The sequence below is a fragment of the Branchiostoma belcheri genome, unplaced genomic scaffold (assembly GCF_001625305.1).
Source record: "Branchiostoma belcheri isolate BF01 breed outbred unplaced genomic scaffold, Haploidv18h27 scaffold26, whole genome shotgun sequence".
Lineage (NCBI taxonomy): Eukaryota > Metazoa > Chordata > Leptocardii > Amphioxiformes > Branchiostomatidae > Branchiostoma > Branchiostoma belcheri.
In genome coordinates this window covers 2,658,482-2,676,398 of record NW_017803865.1, presented here as the reverse complement: position 1 = coordinate 2,676,398, position 17,917 = coordinate 2,658,482, and the positions used below count along the sequence as shown (strand labels likewise).

At 44.9% G+C, this 17,917-nt stretch overlaps 1 protein-coding gene across 1 annotated transcript in view; it reads right to left on the bottom strand.

Annotated features, from left to right (window-relative positions):
* The window catches only part of LOC109471812 (titin-like), a 30,237-nt gene extending 12,335 nt beyond the window's left edge, over nucleotides 1-17,902 (bottom strand). The window contains exons 1-18 of the mRNA XM_019771166.1: nucleotides 17,244-17,902; nucleotides 16,193-16,459; nucleotides 15,549-15,667; nucleotides 14,100-14,250; nucleotides 12,755-13,021; nucleotides 11,694-11,963; nucleotides 10,170-10,436; nucleotides 8,644-8,919; nucleotides 7,802-7,899; nucleotides 7,211-7,379; nucleotides 6,222-6,324; nucleotides 5,608-5,777; nucleotides 4,066-4,329; nucleotides 2,497-2,641; nucleotides 1,870-1,988; nucleotides 1,216-1,354; nucleotides 736-804; nucleotides 489-613 (exon numbers count right to left, since the gene is read on the bottom strand). Of these exons, the coding sequence (XP_019626725.1) occupies nucleotides 489-613; nucleotides 736-804; nucleotides 1,216-1,354; nucleotides 1,870-1,988; nucleotides 2,497-2,641; nucleotides 4,066-4,329; nucleotides 5,608-5,777; nucleotides 6,222-6,324; nucleotides 7,211-7,379; nucleotides 7,802-7,899; nucleotides 8,644-8,919; nucleotides 10,170-10,436; nucleotides 11,694-11,963; nucleotides 12,755-13,021; nucleotides 14,100-14,250; nucleotides 15,549-15,667; nucleotides 16,193-16,459; nucleotides 17,244-17,454 (3,229 nt within the window). The 5' untranslated portion in view covers nucleotides 17,455-17,902. The remainder of the gene's footprint in view (nucleotides 1-488; nucleotides 614-735; nucleotides 805-1,215; nucleotides 1,355-1,869; nucleotides 1,989-2,496; nucleotides 2,642-4,065; nucleotides 4,330-5,607; nucleotides 5,778-6,221; nucleotides 6,325-7,210; nucleotides 7,380-7,801; nucleotides 7,900-8,643; nucleotides 8,920-10,169; nucleotides 10,437-11,693; nucleotides 11,964-12,754; nucleotides 13,022-14,099; nucleotides 14,251-15,548; nucleotides 15,668-16,192; nucleotides 16,460-17,243) is intronic.
* Nucleotides 17,903-17,917: the final 15 nt, after the last annotated feature.

Below are 17,917 nucleotides of genomic sequence, written 5' to 3'. Positions count from 1 at the left end.
GGCACGGTGGCCAAGGTCATCTTACGGATAAACTTCAGCGGAAGAGCTGGAAGATGTGAAACAAGAGACTTCAGTTTGAAAAGCTCTTGGTATTATCGATCTATCAACATATTACTTGGTAGAACAGGCTACAGCTAAACATTACAAGTCTATCTTTTTTATCTAATTCATAAGATACCTGAAAATGCAATATTTGGTGGCACAGTAATGTATAATATGACAGTTTGTCTCTTTATTTTTTATTATTGCAGTTAATTGGCAAACATTAGGTACATTTTGTAGAGCACTCAATTTTAAGGCCTGGTGGAAGTACAAACAGTTCAGCACTTCAATATGATTCATTGCTATGATAGACTGTATGATCTTATCATATGTAGTAATGACAGCATTCAATTTGATATGGAATAGTCACATCATGTAGTTGTCATCAGACGTACTTCCACTGTACAAAAGCAGCAACAAACAAACAAACAAACAAACAAACGTACCTTCCACTGTGAGTTTAGCAGAGGCCTCTGACTCATCAGCCAGGATGGTGTAGGTATCCTCATCCTCCACCACGGAGTCATCGATAATCAGTGTGTGCTTCAGTCCGTCTTCTAGTGCTCTCACCCTGGCGAAACATTAGGATATAACATTGTCATAGGAACATAAGGATTGTACATGTACAGATCTGTGTTGTGTCAGACTATAAAATTCTAATTGTAAAAGTTAAGTTAAACATAATTTCCAGTCAAAAGTCCCTCCACCACGGAGTCATCGATAATCAGTGTGTGCTTCAGTCCGTCTTCTAGTGCTCTCACCCTGGGGATAGATGCAAGGCGTTGTCTTAGGAACAAGGTTCTAATCATGATAATGTGATCATCCAGGAAACCCTAACTCAAACTCACAACTGAAAGGGATGGAGGCAGATGGTCAGACACCTTAATAAAGGTAATACACCTTTTTTTCTGTTTCTGAGCTTTGTAGATGATAATTGGACTATAGTGGTAAATCTGTCTGTACCCCATCTCAATCGCAAGCAGCTTTGGTGTATACATTTAAGAAATGCATACCTGCCATGGTGTATAATTATTACACAATTATGTCAGTTATGTGAAAAAAAAACTCACTTTTATCAGCGATACAGCGTATCCTTGTCATATGTTTACAATTAGTGTTGTAACAGTTGTATGAAGTTTTCATACATCCAGAGGAATGACAAGTTTTTCTCACCTCTCGCTGGGTTCAATGTTCACTCCGCCCTTCCTCCATGTGACCTTGCACGGCCGGGAGACGGTTGTCTCGAAGGTCGCGGTTTCGGTCTCCATAATCTCCTGGTCATCCAGGGGGAGTCCGAACTTCACTGCCGGCACTGGGGGAGGAGGAAAATAACACAGTATAAGTCCGTCTATGTGGTCATCATCTAACACAGCCTACTACTGAATGTCTGGCTCATGAGAGTTTCTTGATGATATGACGATATACATGCTATCTTTAGTGGAAGAATGACTATTTAAGTAGACCCTTTGGTTTTTAACAAATACCATAATGATAAGACTTGCCAAAGAATAATAAAAAAAATGAAGAGTCAGTACGCAAACTTTTTGTCATTTTAGATGTGCGTTTGTGGTCTCCTGCCACAGCTGTGGAACATGGCAAAACAAATGTGCAATACCTTAGTTTTGGACTGGCTATATCATAGTAAGAAGTTTTTAATAAAACCCTGTGTCCTTACACTTGACAGTAAGTTTTGCTGACAGCTTGTGGTCTCCTGCCACGACCGTGTAGGTGTTACCACCAGGAATGTGACAAAAAGAAATGTGCAATACCTTAGGTTAGGACCTGCTATATAACAGTAAGAAGTTTAGACAAAGCTTGTTTCCTTACACTTGACAGTAAGTTTTGCCGACAGCTTGTGGTCTCCTGCCACGGCCGTGTAGGTGTCCTTATCGTCCAGCTTACAGTCCTGGATCAGCAGGCTGTGACGCGTGCCGTCCTTCTCATACCTACAGGAGTAACAACAGCCAGAGTTACATGTTAACAGTAATACTGATAACAGATTATACAGTCAGAGTTAACCAGTAATACTGATAACAGATTATACAGTCAGAGTTAACCAGTAATACTGATAACAGATTATAATATACAGTCCTGGATCAGCAGGCTGTGACGCGTGCCGTCCTTCTCATACCTAGGCTGGGCTTTACAAACATATACTACCTATGTAGGTTCAGTTCTATCATACAGTGCACTGGGTAAAGCCCTAGCCTGTGCATTTCATCCAGCATAATTATGAAAGATTGGACTAAGTGTAAGTTAGATCAAAACAAAACAAATTTGCTCAGTGATTTTTTGGCTATAACAAAGTAACTGTTGTCTTAATGGCCAGGTAATTCTTCTGCAGAGGTGGTCATTAGTACAGATTTGACTGTATATCACTGGCCAATTGGTCGCAAAGGTAGCCACAAGTATAAGTCTGTATTGTCTAAATTGTAGTGGCTTCCTCAGACTTACTTGTACTTGTCGCTGGGCTCCAAGTCCTGCCCAGCCCGTTGCCACTTGACTTCCCCGTCCTTGTTTGTCACACAGGAGAACGTCGCCGTCTCCTTCTCAATCACAAGCTGGTCCTTCGGACCTTCAATCATCTTCAGGGGGGGCTCTGAAACGTTCCAGACGGGAAAGGCAACAGTAAGTCTTCCTCTTACTGTTTCATTTCTTCACTGGTAGATGTACAATGTATATTCATCTACCAGTGAAGAAATGTAACAATGTCCAATCATTATGTATATTCATCTATCAGTTAGGAAATGAAACAATGTACAATGTATATTCCTGATATTACACAACACCTACTAGGAAGACTCCAAGGTATCTATCATCTACAGTGCTATGTATTCAATTAATGTTATGTAACTCTTGCACTTGGGTCATCGACCAATGTTTCCCTATTATAAAAAAACTAAAAATTATAGATAAATGTACTACAGTCAGTAGATGACCTAGTCTAAGAAATAAACAACCTATGCTAAAGAACATTCGCACTACTGATGTGAAGTTTGTTTGCGCACATCATGAACAAAACTGACTAAACTGCTATTCAGTCTGATACTGATGGTACAGCCCCTGTCTGTGGCTTCACTCTCCCAAGCAGAGATACCCCACAGCAATACTACCGTGGGAGAGAGGTTACAGTATTGTTGCAGGATAGTTCTGCATGGGAGAGTGAAGTCACGTCAACTTTTGGCGATCCGCTGCGACAGGAAAGTCTAGGGCAATCATGGATACCAGTCCCCTTACTGCTGCACTCAAGCATAATGTTAGTCTTCAGAAGGTGGAGTACATCATGAAAATTGGCCTGTCCAGGAATACATTCATATGGTTGATGGCAAATGTTTTGAGTGCAGTGATGGCCTGGCCACATATGTTGTACAATCATCATTTAATAATTGCAAGCTGATGGATCCTTTGGATTGTAAGTTGTGTGGGTGTGCTGCCAAATTCAGCTGTTGTAGATCATTTGTTGCAGGTTGTTTCTATCACAGCCTGTAGGAAAATGCTAGGGCATCAAAATGTTAATATATGATGGCCTGCAACAGATGTGATCGTGCCATAAGGGGCATGGATATCCCGACTGCCAAAGACTTTCACATCGCAGCAGACTGTGTTAAAAGCTGCAGCACTATGACAGGGGCACACCAAAGGAACTTCTGATACAGGATATACATGTAGGGGTCTTCTTTTGCACAACCAAACTTGTCTTACCTTGCTTACATTTCGATGTCTATCAGACACTTTCCTCAGAGCTTCAGACTGGAGTTCTGCTCTGAGGAAGGTGTCTGCTAGACACTGAAACGTAAGCAAGCCAAGACAAGTTTGGTTGTATAAAAGAAAACCCCACTCTACCAACCTGATGAAACTATTTTCTGAAACTTCTGCTACATAAATTATATAAAAAAAAGTACAGGCCTGATCATGATCGCATCCGCCGCAGCAGCACTTTACTGTACCATCGCGCAAGAAGGTAAAACGGCTTTTAGAGAGAGAAACGCGCGAAAACGCCATGACTCGCTCGTGCGTACGAACCTCCCACAGTCAGTGGAGCGTTCGCCTGGTCCTCTCCGGCGGTCACGGAGTACATTCCCGCGTCGGCCTCGGTGGTGTCGGCGATAAACAGCGTGTGCTTCTTCTTATCCTTCTCCATCCGGTACTTCTCCCCCGGTCGGATCTCCGCGCCTTCCTTCCACCACGTCACGTCTGCTTTCTCCGTGTTGAGCTCGCACTCGAATTTAGTTACCTCATTGGTAATCACCGAAGTGGGCTCGGGCGGTATAACAATCCGTACTAACTCTATAACACGTATAGAGCGGGGAGAGGGGATCAGAAGGACAGAACGTATTAGCAAGGGAGGGAGGAGACAGACGAGACAGATAGAGTGATAGAGAGAGAGAGTAGAGGTGGACGAGATCAGATTTCGTACCGGTTGTTTATTAGAGTGACGGAATAGAATTAGGCCACAAAGTGGCTTGGTGTGAGTTTTCTTGCAAAATAGATTGAGAGATTTAAAGAAGGAAGACATAAATACATGAAGAGGGGATACGACTTCCATGAAGTTTGGAAGCCTTCTCTTGTGGGAGGACTTGTACAAAACGACACAGGATTGTCATTACGTCCGAGCCCTTTCGATAAGTACTAGTGAAGCACCTAAACCCCGGGTACTGTGATGTACCCAACAGGCACTCAACATGCACACACACGTCACAACAAACTCACGTCACCGTGCAGCCAGGAGAAGACAAAGCTGTGAGCACTCATGGAAAGGCTTCTGCGGTCGTCACACGCTAAGCTACGAGCCATAGCTGCAGTCAATCGTCGCTTATTCTAGCAGCTTGCTGTGCAGCAGATATTGTGCATTTTTCTGCGTGAACTCAGCCAGATAGCGACTCTCGCCAAGCAGAGGTTTGGGGTTCCGCTTGTGTTTGGTGTGTTTTTAGGTTTTTACTGGGATCTCTTTTTTGTAATGGTATCTTTTTTACACTAGCCCAGATGGCAAATAAATATATACTGCCTGGCCAATTTGTCTTTGCCGTCACCAAAAGATCTGCTTGCCGAAATTAGGATAGCTATTCTACAGAGCAGTGCGTGGGTTACTATGCTACGTGTCTACCAGCCAGCATGTAAAGCCTATAGCTAAGCATTGGAAGCTGCGCGTGCGATCGTTAGCGTTGTTTGGTGCAGCACTACTGTTGCAAGCACATATGAACGGTAACTAAGTTCTTGCTGAAAGAAGCCCTGTATTGGCAGGTAGCGATTACAAATCACTCCAAAATTTTTTCTGCAGATTACAAATCACTAAGGAATTGCCTTAAATCATGAGGCTAGAATTGCGCTGTCTTAATTTTGTGGCTGCCTACGAATTATGTGTGTGTGTAAGACTTAAAAAGGCTGATTACACTTTACATAAAGGGGCATGCAGGGCCCCTTTCAACATACTACATTTAGTAGCCAAAACCGCACTACATATACTACTGGTGTAGGGGATAGCCAAAACTGCATCACTAAGCCATGCAGAATGTGGTAAACTTGGTTCTCTGCCGTCGCTGCTAAGAATGAAAGCGTCCACGCTACCTTCCACTTCTAACTTGGCAGTGCTCTCCTTTTCGCCGACTACAGCAGTGTAGCTTATGGCGTCCTCCGGCACACAGTTGTTGATCAGCAGGGCGTGCTTACGGCCCTTGCCGATTGTCTCGTACTTCTCGCTGTCTTTTGTGTCGATCCAGTCTCCATTCCTCCTCCATCTGGGGGGGAAACAAGAAATCACAGATTTCAATCTCCCAGAGGTTCATAATATAATGTTTTAAGTTAATGAATTATATCATACAATGCATTAGTTCTGATACAATTTCACTATAGGCTTGACACCAGTTCAAAACTCTGTCTATCAAGCAATACCAAATCTCCACCCACCCACTTTGGAACCCAAACATACAAACCTAGCACAGGTCATTGCCACCCAACACAATATTTCTGTCCCAGAAGTAACAACAGTCTCACACTGGAACCTACAGTAACTGGCCTTCTTCAGTACAACTTTACGACTTTGATCATGATCCGCAATTGTCCATCAAACTGACGCAGAGATGCCCATTTACAAAACTCTTTGAATGTTGAAAATGATAAGTTAAACATGATATGTTAGTCAACTATCATGTTGCACAATCTGTGTCTCTTTGATATCTGACCTGACGAAGTCAGCGTCCCTTGTCAGTTCGCACTTGAAGGTTGCTGTCTCCGTCTCACGAACCTTCACATCCTTCACACCCAGCGAGAACTCGGGCGGGATTTCTGGGGGAAGGAAATTCATCAGGTTATATATCACGCATAATTCATGGAGAAACCTTTTGGTTTATGCTAAGTGTTTAATGTAAAAGTATATATCACTACAACCATGGATGACATGACAACGAAACTTTCAAACTTTCGTCTTGCTTCATTCACAGGCAAAACAGGAGCCAAAGATATTATCTCCACTTCAAGGCATTTTCTCAGGTATTCGTCGATTTAGTGTATAACTAAGACTAAGACAAAGGGATAGATGAGATGGGAACAATTGGCTATGTTTTAGGAGCTTCTGACTTACTGATGACAGTAAGATTGGCTGGTTTGTTGGTATGGTTGTTTGATGACAGTAAGAAGTGACACGAGTTTGAGCCCCTAGCAGCTTGTTCTAGAACTGCAGGAGTGCCTGTTTAAAACTCTTAAAGAGCTTGTGACTTACTGATGACGGTAAGGTTGGCTGTGGTCTGGCCTCCTGTGGCGACCAGGGAGAAAGGTGATTGGTCGGTGAGCTCAGCCTTCTGGATCAGTACTACTTACTACTACTACAGTAACTACTGTACTACTGCTACTACAGTACTTACTGATGACAGTAAGGTTGGCTGTGGTCTGGCCTCCTGTGGCGACCAGGGAGAATGGTGATTGGTCAGTGAGCTCGGCCTTCTGGATCAGTACTACTTACTACTACTACTACTACTGTAACAGTAACTACAGTACTACTACTATTACTACAGTACTTACTGATGACGGTAAGGTTGGCTGTGGTCTGGCCTCCTGTGGCCACCAGGGAGAAAGGTGATTGGTCGGTGAGCTCGGCCTTCTGGATCAGTACTACTTACTACTACTACTACTGTAACAGTAACTACAGTACTACTACTATTACTGCAGTACTTACTGATGACGGTAAGATTGGCTGTGGTCTGGCCTCCTGTGGCCACCAGGGAGAAAGGTGATTGGTCGGTGAGCTCGGCCTTCTGGATCGTCAGTTTGTGCGTCTTGCCGACAGCCTCCATCACGATCCTCTCGGTCGGCTTCACCTCCAGCTCACCCTTCAGCCACTTCACCTGGAGATGTGAGGAACAAAGGACTTTCACTTTCACAATTGCTACATCAAGTGACTGATGTTTTAGCATCTGAAACAAGGTGGCATGTTCCCATTTACCCGTTCAATCATTCATCAATCGTTCGCAACTGCAAATTATACCAAACCTGTATACAAGATCTTAACTTCAGTCAAGAGAGGGGGGAGAGAGAAAGAGAGACAGACAGACAGACAGAGAGAGAAAGAAAGATTGAGAGAGAGAGGGGAGAGCGAGAGAGGGGGAGAGGGAGAGAGAGGGAGAGAGGAAGATAAAGAGGGCAAGAGAGAGAGGGAGGGAGAGAGAGAGAGACAGAGAGAGAGAGAGAAGAGAGAGAGAGAGTAGACCTAAAGTCTGTTTGAGTCATACAACATGATGATGAAGAAGTAACTGTTCCTTCAGCTTACCTTTGCGTTCTCCTTAGAGACGTCGCAAGTGAAAGTGGCTGTCTCCTCTTCCATGACTGTCTGATCCTTAAGTGGTGTCATAATCTCAGCAGGCGCCTCTGCAAGGGGCAAGAAGTAGGAGGGTCAGCATTTTAAGACGTTATACCATATATGGTAAGGAAGACGAAAAGGACCATACAGTTACCTGTTGGAGACACTGATTGTCTGGTGTTCTGAAACGTTGCGCATGTATTGCAGGTGCAAGGAAAAGTTCGCAGCCAAATTATGCTTCTAAGACTTAGCATAGCAGTTATGGCAAGAAAGGAAGAAGGGGACTACGCAGCTGTGAAATACCTAGAACAAGCTTTGCCTTGTACTGTTATGTGTTAACTTGACACCTGAAGAAGAGGCTCTTATGGGGGTTTTTATGGGGCAGCAAAATTCATCATGCTACGCAGGTGAAGCAGAGGCTCTTAAGGGGGTTCTCCAAACCCTTCAACCTCTCACCTTCCGCATTAAGTTTGGTGCTAGTGAACTTAATTAAAGGAAAGGGAGGGTTGAGTTGGTAAAGGTATAGACTTAACAGTGAGAAATTGCACTTAAAGGAGAGGAAAGGAAAGGGAGGGTTGAGTTGGTAAAGGTATAGACTTAACACTAATAACAGTGAGAAATTGCAGAAGAGTTCATCATGTAACACAGCTGAAGCAGAGGCTTACACTTAAAGGAGAGGAAAGGAAAGGGAGTGTTGAGTTGGTAAAGGTAAAAACTTGGTGGTGGGAAGTTGCAGCAAAAAAATACATCATGCTACACAGGTGAAGCAGAGGCTCTTATGGGGGTTCTCCAAACCCTTCAAAACCTCTCACCTTCCACGGTAAGTTCGGCGCTGGTGGTGTCCTCGCCGCCCACCACGATGCGGCACTCGTACGCCGAGTCGTCCTCGAAGCGGACGTCGTGCACGATGAGCATGTGGTCCCGGTCGCTCGCGCGAATCTCGTACTTGTCGGAAGGCTCTATGGCAACCCCCTTGCGGAACCACTTGCACTGCGCGGTGCCGCGCGAGGTCTCGCACTCGAACACGGCCTGCTGGAACTCCAGCCTCTGGCATGACTGCAGCTGCTTGGTGAAGACTGCCGGCAGCTCTGTGTGTGGACAGGTGGTCGGTTAATGGGTCACTAATGACCAATGGAGGTTAGACATGATGATAATGACAAGTGATGATCATGAGAAACACAAAAAACTGTTACTTCGCGAGCAACTGGACAGATTTTCAAAACTGTCAGACATTTCAAGAAGCTTTTTGTCAGTGGCTAACGGAATCTGATCACCTATATACTGTGCTGTTCAAGTACAGATTCTGGTATACCTGTAAATACCTGTTCAACTACAGATTGAATGAAAAGTAGTGGATGCTACTTGAAATGTTTGCCTGTTTTCAAAATCTATCAAGTTGCTTGTCGATGAGTAACAATTTCTTGTGCACTAGGAGAAACACATTGCATATACTAGCATTTTTCCCAGTTGATCAAATGAAATCAATGAATCAGATACAGGAGATGACAATGATGTAGGTTAAAGTCCCTGTCACACATAGTTGACAATGGACTCCTCATAGCCGACCCTCTCCAGACCATGAGAAAGTCCTGAATGTGTGACAGTGGCTTTGGACACAATGTTGCGCTACATACAATGACACAATGTTGCGCTATAAATTAGCAGCAGCTGGAAGAAAAGTTTGCAGCATGGAGCGATATTTGCTACTATTGACAGAGTGAGAGCTGTCAGTGAGGCTAGTCGCATACAGCAGGGTAAGCAAGGGCAGCTGCAGAGTTTTTGTGCCTTGCGTTTTTCTTTTAAGAGCGCACAAATGAGCTTGAGCAGAACTACAATCTAAGGTTAGCAGAGAGAGCTTGCATTTTCATGCAGATTGCTGTTGCTAGTTAACTAGCTGTGCATATCTACCAGTAATCATTAGACTACAGCATTATAAATTACAAATAATTGCAAGATTTGAAGCAGCAATTAAGGAGCAATGGCAATAACATAGCGCTTAGCTATTGCAAATGCAGCAAACGCCCTTAAAAACTAAGCAGCACAGAGCCATTTGGTGGAATCTGGATTCAGAATGATTATCATAAATTTGACAGTCACTGTACAAACAAAACAAGTTTTCAGATGTCATTGACATCTGAAATCGACATGTGATTTTACATCCGGACATCTGATTTTACATCCGGACTAAATTGACAATTTCAGACTGTATCCAATCAACCAAATGTTTTGCTGAATCTATGAGCAGCTATAGATAGAACACTACAAGCAGCTAGACAGCACGCTACGAGAGGACAGGTACAGCTACAGCGGATGGCCATGTTTTTTTACAGCAGGGTACCTTTTACGAGCAGAGTCGCCGAGGACTTCTGTCTGTCAGACTGGAACTTGACCGTCCCCATGTCTGACAGCTGGCAGTCCTTAATCACCAGGAAATACTTGTAACCCTCGGACTTCATATCAACGGTTTCGCTCTTTTCGCACTTCACGCCCTTCTTCTGCCACTCGACCTCTCGGCCTTCGTGGTTCATCTCGATGACGAAGGTCGCAGTTTCCTTCTCCCAGACCTCAACGTCCTCAAGATCGGTCACGATCTCAAGAGGAAGCGCTGCAGAGAGTAAGGAAATGCTGTGAGACATCATGTCAACACAATGTCTTACCCTTCAGCTGTTTGGTCAATGGTGTGAAGAGATGGTGAAGAATAAAGAGGGGAAAGATGTAAAGACAAACAATGTCTTATCGTGTGTATATGTCAGGGTGGACACTTCTATCTAGTAGAATCGACAAAGACTCCTATTGGGATCTCTACCAGATTTTACCAGTTCGTAGTCTCTACCATGACATATACAAGATGAATTCAAGAAATGAAATGTAAGGAAAAATGAAATGCATAAAGTGATGAATGACAATGAAAAGGGAATCAAAGAAAGTGCAGAAAATAGGAATGACAATGAAAGTAAAAAATGAAAGAAAGTGAAGACAAATGATGGCAAAGTGATCGCTATAGAGCAAACTGGCTGGGGAAGGTAGCAGCAATAGAACGCTGGGAACCTTAGTAAGAACTGAGCTGCCGCAAGCTTGCTGGGAGTCAGGGGTACATTGAGAAAAGGGAAGGTTCAGAGGGAAGGTACTGGGATCATCTGTAGGCAGGAGGCTGGGGTTGATAATCAGAGGGAGAGGGATGGGCACAGGTGGGGCCATGCTAGGACAGGAGGTAAAACAGGTGAAGACAATTGTCTTCAGTCATTGGGAAGACATTGGGAAAGTAAACAAATGCTCAAAGACACCAGCACATTGGTGCCATTGCAGGGTAGGAGAAAAGGAATGGTACTGGAGGAAACATACAGGGAAGGCATTTGGGTGAATGCCATCTAGCAGCAAAGCTGGGAACTGCAGAGAACCTGGTGCAAGCTTCGCTGTTGATACATACAGAAGGGAACATCGGGAAGAGGTAAAGGGAAGGCATTTGGGAATGTATTGAGGGGAAACATCTGGGTGAAACATGGGAGGCAGGGAAGCTGGCACTTGACGAGCTTTGCTGCTGATACATACAGAAGGGAACATCAGGAAAGATAAAGGGAAGGCATAAAGGGGAGGGACAAGGTACAGGTACTGGTAAAGGGAAGGCATTTGGGGGGAAAGGTGTGACGTAGGGAAGCTTGGAAAGGACTTGATGACAGGCATAGCTAGGCATTTGGGAAGGCATTTGGGAAGGCATTTGGGAAGGCATTTGGGAAGGCATTTGGGAAGGCATTTGGGAAGGCATTTGGGAAGGCATTTGGGAAGGCAACTTGGAGAAATGTGTGACGCAGGGAAGCTTGGAACTGCAAAGGACTTGACGACGAGCGTTGCTACGGATACATACGGTCCACGGTGAGCTTTGCCGTCGTCTTGTTGTCCTTGTTCGCGCAGGTGTAGCTGCTGTCGTCGTCCAGCCGAACGTTGCGGATGAGCAGGCGGTGCACGCAGCCGTCGCGTTCCATCTCATATTTCTCCCCAGCCTTCAGCTTCTCCTCTCCCCGGTACCACGTGGCCTCGATGTCCGGTTTGGACATCTCGCAGGTGAAGGTGGAGAGGGGGTCGCGCTCCATGGCACGCTGGTCCTCCAGCTCGGCAGTAAAGGTGTAGGGCAGCTCTGGTGGGGGGACATGGACGGGTGTGGAGGTGAGACATCCAGTAAACGGTACAGAGACTGCTCAAACTCTTACTACTGGATCAGATACAGATATCACTTCTGGATGTTTTGAGTGAAATTCGTCATGCTCCTTCCAATTTTATGGACCGAAGTAATCTCTGTATGTATCCAGTAGTCGAGTTTGAATGGCCCATGCATGAGTACATGGATTGAAGTTAATCTCCAAGCAAATGTTGTGAGAACATCTGATTGGAGATTGCATGCGTGGAGTGGCATGGCTGGATATGTACTGGATGGTTAGTAGGAAATGCCGCTATCAAATTTCGCATCGCATTGGTCACAAATGGACCAGCAACTGCTGTATTATAGATACAGAGCATAGAACCACTGCTGCCGCAACACTAACTTAGAGGACGCAATTCTACAGAGCTTATAAACGCACACATGCATGCACGGGTTCTTATCATAACTTCTAACTTAAAGTACCAAGTACTTACTAACTAAGATGACGCACATGCGCATGTCTCTTGAATCAAAGTGTAATCAAAGATGTTACTTGCTGTGTCTGTTGTCTAGTTTGTGCTTTTTAAACAGCATTCCCAAAACTAAAGGTATTTGCCTTATCAATTGTGGGGATTCTAAGATACAAGATAGATAAAATAGCAGCTTGGTGCGCCCACATTTGAGCAAAGTGCAACTAGTACTCTTAACAGTATTTGCCAGCCTAAGCAATGAAATAGTGCATTTGCGGCATCGCTTCTGGTTGGCATGGCAACGGTTGCCATGGCTACCTTTGACGAGCAGGGTCGCAGCAGATTTCAGGCCCTCGACCTGAAACTTGATCGTCCCCATGTCGCTCAGCTGCGCGTCGCGGATGGTGAGGAAGTAGCGCATGCCCTCGGACGTGATCGCCACCGTGTCCGAGTCCGCCAGCTGCTGACCCTTCTTGAACCAGACGATGGGACGGTCCGGGTGGTTCAGCTCCGTCTGGAACACCGCCGTCTCCTTCTCCCAGACCTCCACGTCTTCTAGGTCCTTCTCAATCTTAAGTGGCAGCGCTAAGGAGGGGGAAAGTCACGGAGGCATGATCTACTGGCTAAGAGATTCTGATGACTCGTAAACTGTAACTACTCATGTTTTGCATATCTTCGTGCAGAAGACTAGGACTGCAAATCCATAAGTTTTATCATTAGGAGCAGCACTTAGAGGTAGGAAGGCGTGATCTACTGAAGATGCAAATGATGTAACTATTCAGCCTACTATCACATTTGGCATATCTTTGTGAAGAAGACTAGGTGTGCAACTCCACAAGGAAAGTTATATCTTAAGCAGCAGCACTAAGAGGTGGGGAAGTTGTAAAGGCGTGATCTACTGAAGATGCAAAAGGAATGAGCTGCTAATGACTCTTAATTTGTAATCTTCTATATTTGGCATATCTTCATGCAGATAGTCAGCGTGTAACTCTGTAAGTAAAGTTCTACCTTAAGTTAAGCAACACTTATCTTTGCATTTTTTGTTATAAAACCCTAGTGCGCTTAGAAGAGCAGGGATTGCTGATAGTGCATGTTGGCAAGAAAAGAATTTGTTAAAGCTTGAACTGGCAAATGTATTTACTAATAGGCAGCTGCAAGGTAATGATAAAGTCGCTGTCAGAGCACATATATACTTATTAAGCATTATGCTGTGTGCTTCTGGTACTTACCAGCATACTTTAAAAGTGTCGCAGTCTATTAAAGCCAAAGAAATGTAGTCGCAGTCGTAAAGCAGAAGGATTTTAAGATTAGCTATAGGGAGTACTTAATGTAGGAAAAAGGCAAGCTAGAATAGGCTGCTGTAGTGTCTAAAGCAAAGAGCAAGAGCCTTATGCATGTTTACGCCTTCAGACACAAATGCTGCAGAAGTTGATTTAGCAATGGCAAAATTAGCAGCTCATTTTGAAAGCATTTCAGTCAAGTCAAGTCCAGGTGTGTCATTGTCAACTTTGCCTATTATTAATTTTCTGTGTGTCGGAGGTCATGTCAAGGGTCATTAGCTCTACCGCAGCAGGGGTCATGTCAAGGGTCAGGACTGTGTCAGAGGTCGTGTCAAGGGTCATTAGCTCTAGCGCAGCAGGGGTCATGTGAGGACAGTACGTACGGTCCACGATGAGGTTCGCGGTGGTTTCGCTGTCCTTGGACGCGCAGGTATACTTCCCGGCGTCCGTGAGCTTGATGTCGCGGATGATGAGGCTGTAGGCCGTCCCGTCCACCTCGAACCGGTACTTTCCGTTCTCCTCGCAGGGCTCGGACTCGAAGAACCAGCGGGCCACCTGACCCTTCTTGGACATGGTGCAGGTGAACTTGGCCATCTCGTCGCGCTCGACCGCGCGCTGGTCCTTCAGACCCAGCAGGAAGCCAATGGGCAGCTCTGTGAGCGCGCAGACAGACAGAAGGGAGATGAGATGATGGTCAACACTTGCCTGGATGCCTGCCTTTTTAGCTTTACTTATCATTAAAAGTACACTCCTCCTTTTGCAACGAAGCAACTAAAGGACTGCATGTACAAGGCCCAAAAGGCTGGCATACAGACAGACAGAACAGGTGAAATGGCAGTCAATGCTAGCCTGGACGCCAGCCTTTTAGCTTTAGTACACTCCTTAACTTTAGTTTAAAAACTCCCTTTTTTTGTACAGAAGCAACTAAAGGAGTGCATCAAAACTATAAAGACTGGCATCTAGTTGCGCATACAGACATGATGTCAACACTAGATGATAGTTAACACTAGCCTGGATACCAGCCTTTTTAGCTTATAGTACACTCCTTTTCTGACAAGGAAGCAGCTAAAAAGGCTGGCATCAAAGCTAGACAACATAATAAACAGGATGAGATGGAAAGAATGCAGCTCTGTGTGCATGCCGACAGACAGATAGAAGGTGGAATGATAGTCAACACTAGCCTAGACGCCAGCCTTTTTAGCCTGTTTTACCTTTAGTACACTCCTCTTTTTTTGGCAAGGAAGCAACTACACTTTCTTGTAAAGGAGTGCATGAAGGCTAAAAAGGCTGGCATCCAGGCAAAGTCAACCCAGGAAATAATGATGAAAGAGAAAGAGCGCTATGCAGAAAATACATCACTCTATCGTCGGTGAACAATTTCAGCAACCTTATTCTATGCGATGCAGCAACAACGATAAAGAGCAAAGAGCGGTACGCAGAAAGTATGTGAACAATCCTGCAGTATCCACACATTTCAACTACTGTGCATTGCTGCTCTTTCTTTGGATCAATAAAAAAGAATGCAGTACATGTACACAGAAAATATCACTCTAGCATAGGTGAAGAATTTTGTAAACTTGTGCTATGAGAAAAAGTGCATTTGCAGACGCAGCGTGCCTGTGCGCCACAGAACACCTGCCAGGTGCGATACCTTTGACGCGCAGATGCGCCTTGGCCTTGTGCCCGTTGATGAGGAACTTGATCTCTCCCTGGTCCTCCAGTTGGCAGTTATGCAGCGTGCACTTGTACTTATAATCATCACTCATGATGTCCACAGACTCGTGAGGCGTCACGCGGCCAGGCGTCCGCCTACCAGAGTCTTCAAGCAGCACGCCTTTCTTAAACCACTGGACTTGCAGGTCCTTCTTGTTCAGTTCCACCTCGAAGGTGGCGGAGTCTCGCTCGTAGACTTCCACGTCTTCGAGCTGGCGCGTGATTTCTACTGGCAGTTCTGAAGGTGGAAGAGCACATGGTGAAATGGTAGAAATGGTAATCATGCAGCGGGATAGCATTGGTATTGTCCCAAGTATGCAAATGAGCAAAATAGGTGAGCCTGGAAACAGGGCTCACAAGTAAAAGGCGCCGTGTGAAAAGCGCAAGCAAGAAGTGAGCTGCTGCAACAGTGCGCAATGTTTGCTCTACAATCTAAAAAGAGTGCACTATATGTAAACTAGACCTGCAAATTAAAGATTGAAACAGCTAAGAAGAGCAGCTATGCAATCAGCTATTTCCTATCGCTTCGTAGATAGCGTCTACTCCAAGGCTGTCCCTAAAGGCTACTCTAAGATAATTTTTTTTATGTATAACTTGGATGCATGTTCATCATTTGTTTTAAAAGCTATAATTCTCTAACTATCAAGGCAGTAGCAGCGCAAGCGGTACAGTAAAAGATACGCAATAGAAGAGCAAATGCAGCAGATAGCAGCCCGGATTGCGGTGCCCTGTAGTGGCCCCACGCTGCAGTGCAGGTGTGTACCTTTCACCACCAGGGTCGCCGAGGACTTTCTGTCCTCCGTTTCGAACTTGATGGTTCCCATGTCCTCAATCTTACAGTCCATCAGGACCAGTTTGTAGACGTTTCCGTCCTGTAGGAAGTCCACGGAAGCGCCGGTTTGGAGCTCCTCGCCCTTCTTGGACCAGTGGAACTCGGTGATCTGTCGCGAGAGTTCGATCTCGAAGCGCGCGGTCTCGTCTTCCCAGACCTCCTGGTCCTGAAGCTCGCGCACAATCTCTACAGGCAGCTCTGAAATGTCGCAAAATGTGATGTAGCAATTCATAGGGCTAGAGAGGAAATGTCGCAAAGTGTGATGTAGCAATCACAAAGCTACAGATTTATGAAATGTCGCATGCTTGGATGTACATTTAACCAACACAGCGCAAATTTAAAAGTGACAATGATAGGGAAATGTCATAGACTGAGATGTGACAATCATAGGTCTACATCTACATGCTCAGAAGTTAGCAACCAACTTGGCGCTAGGATACACTGCTACAATCTATAGTTGACCTGTCCATCAATATAAACAAGAAAAGTAGAGCGCAGGTTGTTAGTAAGAGCGCTGGAATGCAAGTCAAATAATTTCTCTGGTGAAGAAATCTTCAGCATCACGTTATTATAGCATAAATCCATTGTCTGGATTAAGAAGAGCATATAGTAAATAAAACTATGTTTAAGATAAGATTAAAGAGCGCAGTTTGTTAGCATGAGCGCAAGAGATCAAGTTCTAGGATGAGCGCTATCATAAATATAACAATTGTCAGTATTGACAGAAACATTACAAAGACTACAACTTATAATGCCTGACAAGAGAAGTCTACATAGCGCAGTTGGTTAGCATGATCGCAAGAGTGCAACTTCAACAAGTGCTGGTCAATAAAGTTTCCTATAATAGCTAGAAATCGTCCCTGAGAGACGTTTCCTGAGCGCGAGAAAGAAGTTAGCGTCATGAGTTGGCAGCAGCAGGTGTCCTCCAGCGAGCACGGAGGCCTGCTTGATGGTTTGCTTGTTTGTTTGTTTGTTTGTCTACCTTTAACGATGAGCTGCGCGGTGGAGGACAGCTCTCCGACGGAGAACCGGATCTCTCCGGCGTCGGACAGTTTGCGCTTGTGCAGCACCAGCGTGTAGGCATTGCCCTTTGACCGGATCTCAATCTCGTCGCTGGGCACGATGCGCACGTTCTCGCGGAACCAGAACACGTTCATGTCCGGCTTGTTCAGCTCCACCTCGTACGTCGCCATCTGCTTCTCCCAGATCTCCTGGTCCTCAAGATCCTTCTCGATCTTAAGGGGCAGTTCTAGAGCGACCAGGTGAGAAACGTAGGTGAGGAAGGAGGTTGGGGGAGATGCGCAGTACTTCTCTCCAAGCAGAGGTTTGGGCTTTGATTTATTTTGGAAGTCTTTTCTGTGCTTTTTTATTTTCTTTTTTGTGCCGGTATCTTTTGCCAGCTAAACGGTGGCCAGTTATCAATGTGATACAGTAACTGTTTTCTTGCTACCAAAAGATCTGCTTGGAGATTAGCGCAGTACTGGAAGAGTACAGGTTATTACATGAATGAAAGACATCATAAGACACAGGAAAGAAAGTGGAAACAGACAAAAGATGAGCACATAAAGGAGAAACGTCGCGCCTGGAGAGAATGACACATATATAAAGACGGCTCGGATTTAGATTGCTTTGCTTGCTTTAGTTGTGGGAATGATG